This window comes from Lathyrus oleraceus, chromosome 3 (assembly GCF_024323335.1).
Source record: "Lathyrus oleraceus cultivar Zhongwan6 chromosome 3, CAAS_Psat_ZW6_1.0, whole genome shotgun sequence".
NCBI lineage: Eukaryota > Viridiplantae > Streptophyta > Magnoliopsida > Fabales > Fabaceae > Lathyrus > Lathyrus oleraceus.
Genome location: NC_066581.1, coordinates 276,667,475 through 276,674,356, shown reverse-complemented (window position 1 = coordinate 276,674,356; position 6,882 = coordinate 276,667,475). Strand labels below are relative to the sequence as shown.

The 6,882-nt window shown below is 34.9% G+C and overlaps 1 protein-coding gene across 3 annotated transcripts; it reads left to right on the top strand.

Annotated features, from left to right (window-relative positions):
* Positions 1 to 794: 794 nt before the first annotated feature.
* On the top strand, positions 795 to 6,375 carry LOC127126982 (putative pentatricopeptide repeat-containing protein At3g23330). Of its 3 annotated transcripts, none has more exons than XR_007805179.1 (3): positions 795 to 3,240; positions 3,419 to 3,521; positions 4,429 to 6,375. XR_007805179.1 is itself a non-coding variant. In XM_051056058.1 (2 exons), exon 1 carries the CDS (start codon positions 991 to 993, stop codon positions 3,232 to 3,234), a length of 2,244 nt encoding a protein of 747 aa, XP_050912015.1. In that variant the 5' UTR covers positions 795 to 990; the 3' UTR covers positions 3,235 to 3,240; positions 3,419 to 3,787. The 3 variants fall into 3 exon arrangements, 1 of the variants encoding a protein (XP_050912015.1); XR_007805178.1 differs by lacking the exon at positions 4,429 to 6,375 and adding an exon at positions 3,603 to 3,787; XM_051056058.1 differs by lacking the exon at positions 4,429 to 6,375 and having other exon boundaries at positions 3,419 to 3,787.
* Positions 6,376 to 6,882: the final 507 nt, after the last annotated feature.

The window sequence follows — 6,882 nt, the reverse complement described above, 5'->3', positions numbered from 1 at the left end:
ATTATAAATATAGTGACAATTGTATCAACAAAATTATTCAAAAATAAATATTATTTTTAATTAAGTATTTTTTTAAAAATATGATAATTATCATGAAATATAAAGCGATTTCGAATGAATATTTAACTTTGTTTTCTTCAATTACGGATAGAGAATATCTAATTTATACTTAAAAAAATTAAAATAATTTTACAATAATAAAAACATGTCACTAGAAAGTTTGCATGAATACAGATTAAGAAATTTAATTTAAAATGTTATTTTAAAAGATATGCATTCAATTCTTTAAAATTTTAAAAGTTGTATTTGATTTTTGTATTCTTTTTAATACGTGCTTTTTAGGTTACAAGTTTACAAAATTCTAATAAAAGATGCGATTTTGTTTAATGTGTACAATAAATTAATCTTGTATTATAAACACATTTATTTTTCTTTACCAAAAAAAAAGAAACACATCTATTCTTTTACTTTATCAAAAAGCCTAACCCACATCATATGTTCTATGAATCCAAACTAACCAATTGTACAAGCAATAATTGTCCAGCCAAAAATTCTCTGTATATTTTTCAAATATAACAAGTCTCTTATCTTCTCATCTACTTTTAAAATGGTAAAGTATCCATATAGATATGTATCCCATATATACCGCATTCGTTGTATTTTTTTTTTCATTACTCAAAAATTTGTGTTTTTTTTTCTAAAATGGTATTTTTATAATATATTTATGTTTTTTAATTTTTTTAATTTTTTTTTAATTTTTATTTTATGAACGTAACATTTTAATTCTTTACTCATAAAAAAAATTCTTATTTGTACCTTAAAGTTTTTTGAAATGACAAATTCCATACCGATACCGGCACCGGATACGCGCTACCCGTACATATACATCATAGTCTCTCACCAAAAAAAACACAGCTAACATCATGGTGAAATTTGTACATCTATGAATAAGCTTCGCAAAGTTAACTTTGAGTGGAAACACTCATTTTTATGGGTTTTTGTAACCTTGGGTATTGTCGGAAATTCATCAACCATGTTTCATCCACCAATTTTCACTCTCGGTGGCGCCACCCATGTTCCTTTCTTTACTCCACCACATCCAATGCGTCACCACCACCACTTGGTGCCCTTCATGGCCACTATTTCAAAAATGGTTCTCTTCAAAATACAAACTTGGCTAACTATCTTTTATCTCTCCATGTTAAATCCAGCAACATGAACCATGCCCATAAGCTGTTTGATGAAATTCTCCACAAAGACACTCAAACATGGACCATCCTTATATCAGGTTTTGCTAGAGCTGGCTCTTCAGAGATTGTCTTTAGCCTTTTTAGAGAAATGCAAGCAAAGGGTGCTTGTCCAAATCAGTATACATTGTCTAGTGTTTTCAAGTGTTGTTCAGGTGAAAGCAATCTTCAATTGGGTAAAGGAGTCCATGGGTGGATTCTCAGGAATGGGGTTGATGGAGATGTTGTGCTGGAGAATTCTATTCTTGATCTTTACTTGAAATGCAAGGCTTTTGAATATGCTGAATGTTTTTTTGAGTTGATGGTTGAGAAAGACGTTGTGTCGTGGAATATAATGATTGGTGCGTATCTCCGTGAAGGAGATGTGGAGAAGTCTCTTGACATGTTTAGGAACTTTCCTTACAAGGATGTTGTGAGTTGGAATACTATCATAGATGGGTTGATGCAATGTGGTTATGAAAGATTAGCTTTGGAACAACTCTATTCTATGGTGAAGCATGGGACTGAATTCTCTGCAGTCACTTTCTCCATAGCTCTTATTTTGGCTTCCTCTTTGTCACTTGTTGAGGTTGGGAGACAAATTCATCCGAGGGTCTTAAAATTTGGCCTCAATAATGACGGCTTTATAAGGAGTTCACTTGTGGAAATGTATGGCAAGTGTGGGAAAATTGATAAGGCATCTACAATTCTCAAAGATGTACCTTTGAATTTTTTGAGAAAAGGGAATTTTGGAGTTACTCGCATGGAACCTAAGGCAGGAATAGTTTCATGGAGTTCAATGGTTTCCGGTTATGTTTGGAACGGAAAGTATGAAGATGGTATTAAAACTTTCATGTCAATGATTCGTGAATTAGTTGTTGTGGATATTCGAACTGTTGTAACCATTATTTCTACCTGTGCCAATGCTGGAGCTTTGGAGTTTGGTAAGCAGATTCATGCCTACATTAAAAAAATTGGGCATAGAGTGGATGCTTATGTTGGTTCGTCGTTAATTGATATGTATTCTAAATCCGGTAGCTTGGATGATGCTCGGATGATTTTCGGGCAAATCAATGAACCAAATGTTGTCCTGTGGACTTCAATGATTTCTGGTTGTGCTCTACATGGTCAAGGAAGGGAAGCAATTAGTCTTTTTGAAGGAATGTTGAATAAGGGTATCATCCCAAATGAGGTTACTTTTGTAGGGGTTTTAAATGCATGCAGCCATGTAGGGCTTATTGAAGAAGGACGTAGTTATTTTAGGATGATGAAAGATACTTATCACATCAACCCTGAAGTTGAACACTACACCTCTATGGTCAATCTTTATGGTAGAGCAGGTCACTTGATTGAAGCAAAGAACTTCATCTTTGAAAATGGTATCGCTCACTTGACATCTGTATGGACATCTTTTTTATCTTCGTGCCGACTTCATAAAAATATTGAGATGGGAAAATCGGTTTCCAAAATGCTACTTCAAAGTGCGCCGTCTGATCCAGGCGCGTATGTTTTGCTATCAAACATGTGTTCTTCTAATCATCGATGGGATGAGGCTGCCACGGTAAGGAGTTTAATGCATCAAAGAGGTGTTAGAAAGCAACCTGGTCAATCTTGGATTCAACTAAAGGATCAAATCCACACTTTTGTAGTGGGAGATAGGTCTCATCCACAAGACAAGAAAATATATTCATATCTTGACTCTTTAATAGGAAGATTGAAGGAAATTGGATATTCCTATGATGCAAAATTGGTCATGCAGGATGTAGAAGAAGAACAAAGGGAAGTACTGATTAGTCATCACAGTGAAAAACTTGCTCTTGTCTTTGGCATCATTAACACTTTGCACAGGACTCCAATTCGAATTATGAAGAACATCCGAATTTGTACAGATTGCCATAACTTCATCAAGTATGCATCTCAGCTTTTAGAACGTCAAATAATTGTTAGAGATACACATAGGTTCCATCATTTTAAGCAGGGTAGTTGCTCTTGTGGAGACTATTGGTGACAAGAGGTAAAAATGTATCCCCATCCTAGTCTACCAATTTTTTTAAAATGTGTTCACTTTTGTTTTAGAATATTCAATTGCATAAAAGCATAATTAAAGCATGAAGAATTGCATGTAGAAACAGTAAAAGTAAAAATATGTTGAAGCACCTTCTGGATTAGAACTTAATTACTCAACTTTGCAGGCACAAACTTACAGAAGATGTCCAAAGCATCAAAATGGATCCTATTGATTAAAAAACTTGGGTGTAAAAGTTAATTTTAATAAAAGATTTTTATTGGATTCAGGTAAAAGTTTTTGTTGTCTACCTACAAATTTGCAAGTTGAAACATATATTACTGTCTTACCCTTTGTGTATCCTGACATAGGAATCGGTGCTCACCTAATTGTCTTGAATCTTGATGCTTAAGATCGTGTACATCAAGATGCTCTGGCACAAGTTTTTAATTTGTAGCCCTTCTATTATTCCCTTGTAGAGTGCTTAGTAGCTTTAGTTGTTAAGCATTATTTAAATAATCATTTGGTCTTTAAAATAGGAGAGTTTCTTAGCGAATCCAATATGTTTCTACTATATCACGTGAATTTTCAAAAATACCCCGTATTTTTAGAGATGCATTACATACTCAGCAAAAGTCATTCTGAGAAGCACTCTACAAATTAGGTTATATTTATTCCGGAGATGCATCTCCGAAACATTTTAAGAAATACCTTATGTATTTACTAGTTCACTAGAAACTTTGGAGATGCATCTCCGAAATTATGGGCGGAATTTTGAAATTTTCTGTCTCCTTTGCATGTCAGATATTTCTAGAGATGCATCTCTGGAACTATTTGATACAAGAAACAGTCGCATGATCACACAATCATTGTTGCCATAGTTGGTTTTCAACCAAACTCTTCACCAAAAAATCCTTTATTCTCAATCCATTTTTTTACTCCAAATCTCCATTCTTTTGGTTCATCACATCATAAGGAGCAAAAAAAGATAAAATTCCAGATAAAGATCCTCTATTTCCCTCCGCATTGCTCATATTAATCTTTTTTTTTTTAAAAAGAGTGTGTCCGAAAATGTATATCCGGAACAAATATGAACTTGTCCGGAGATGCACTTCCAACAGTTGTCTGTGTTTGATTTCCAGTTTTGTCTTCAACAGTATCGCTTATATGATGTTATGTTGTAATTGTTTTCATTAGATATGGTGCACCATAATGTTTTCCCAAAGCAAGTTGTTTCTCCGAATGTCCAAGGTGTTATCGTGAAGGCAGTAGATGTTGGCAACCAATTTAAAAACAAGCAAGAGTTTGAATCTCGTGATCAAATGCTTCAATGAATTCGTATGGAAGCCTCTAAACTTGGGTTTGGTGTGGTTATCAGAAGGTTTGATAATGGTTTGGATAGAAGATGCACTTTTGTGACAATGACGTGCGAAAGAAGTGGGAAATATAGAACTCCTCTTCAAAATTTTAAAAGAGACGACATTGGTTCTAGAAAATGTGAGTGTCCGTTCAAGGTGTGTGGTTACACGTTGGCAAAAAAAATGGAGATTTAATGTGATATGTGGTTTGCATAACTATGATTTGTGTGAAAAATTAGCTGGCCATCCTAGTGTGTGTCGGCTCATACCGGGAGAGAAGGAATGTGTTGCTGACATGACCTTGAATTTGGTTCAACTGAAAAATATACTTGCAACATTGAAACAAAAACGATCCAAAAATATATCAAATATCAAGCAAATGTATAATATTCGGTATCTGACTAACAAGGCGCTTAGGGGGGATATAACTGAGATTCAACAACTCCTGAAATTATTGGATGATAACAGTTACGTGTTTAGGTACCGAACGTGCAAGGATGAAGTTACTGTTAGAGATATATTTTGGACTCATCATGATTCCATAAAGTTGTTCAACACGTTTCCTACGGTGCTCATACTTGATTCAACCTACAAGACCAATAAGTATAGACTTCCATTATTGGAGATGATTGGTTTTACCTAAACTAAGAAGACATATTCTATTGAGTTTGCATTTCTTGAGTGTGAAAAAGAGAACAACTTTACTTGGGCGATAGAGGTGTGCCAGACACTGTTGAAGGATAAGGTGAGATGCCTAAAGTGATGTAACCGACCACGATACCGCATTGATGAATTCAGTTGCAAAGGTATTTCCTTCTTCTAATGCATTACTTTGTAGGTATCACATAATAAAGAATGTGAGAAGTCGGGTTAAACATGTGGTAGGGACAAAACAGATAGAGTCAGAAGATGGAAAAATGGTGAAGGCGAGAGTGGTTGTGGAAAAAATAATTGATGCATGGAATCGTATAGTAAACTCTTCCACAAAAGAACTATATGTTGATTCCGTTATGCATTTCAGGAAAGTGTGTAAAAAGGAACTCGCATTAGCATACCACCTCCAATGCCGCCTCTGCCAAAGATTCCATTCATCGACGAGATGCCAGTATTTATGCACAAATATATCGAGCGGATCATCAATGTTGATGGGGACGATAATTGCGGTTACCAAGTCGTTTCGACTTTACTCGATAAAGGAGAATATAGTCATACACTTGTCAGCCATCAACTTATCCAAGATTTGAATACGCATAAAGAATCATACACACGGTTGTACGGAAAGAAAGAATACTTCGACAACGTTTATGAGTCTCTTGTTCTTTGCCTTAGCGGTCCGGCATCAGAGGAAAAATGGATGTGCTTCTCTAACATGGGTCACCTAATAGCATGTGAGTATGACTTAGTGTGTATTGATCTGACAAGATACAGTTTTTTTGAAACCTTTTTTTCACTGCGCACGACCCCACCTCAAAATTCAAATGATCGTATTATGTGTATTGAGTGGTTTTCAAAATCAAGTCATTTTGTTCAAATTTACTTGAAATCGGAATGCCTTATACCAATTACATCACCATAATGGACGGCTCATTCAACAACAAAAGCTGAGATTTTCCCGGATCATTTTATATAAAGGATGCAAGAGTTCGAGAAAATAAGCAACATTGAAAGAGAATCAAATGCACAAAAGTTCAAGGGGGTACCACCAATAGATTTAGCCAACGACATATGTTTCGATTCGTTTTAATTTCTAGTTTTACCAGACAAATAAGTGTACATAATTGTGTCTCAATATAAATGAAGTGTTATATATTTACCCTTTGTTCATATTTTGTCTTAATGCAATTTTGATATTCCCCCGTTACAATATTTGTGTTTTTTGTTAATGAAAAAACATGTTATGTTATAGGTTTTGTCTTGAAACTGGTTTAGGAGAAGTTTCAGAGATGCATCTCCAGAACAAGATAATAGGGTGCGGTCCCAGAGATATATTTTCGGAATCAGCATGTTAGTCATTGAGTGATCCATATTGATCTATGGCTTCTATAAATTAAGGTGCTCTTATGTTATATTTCACACAAACTGAAAATGTCTCAAATGTCGCCACTAAACATTGACTAATATGTCGCAAATGTCTCCTTCTCCAACGAAACTCTCAGGCGAATGTTCAAGATCAACGACTTCACCTCTCTTAAAGATATCAAAGATGAAATCCATTATCTCCTACCTTACGGAGACAAACGAAAGATTGTGAAGCTCAAGTACAGTTCACCGTCGATTGACAACAGAGGGAAGA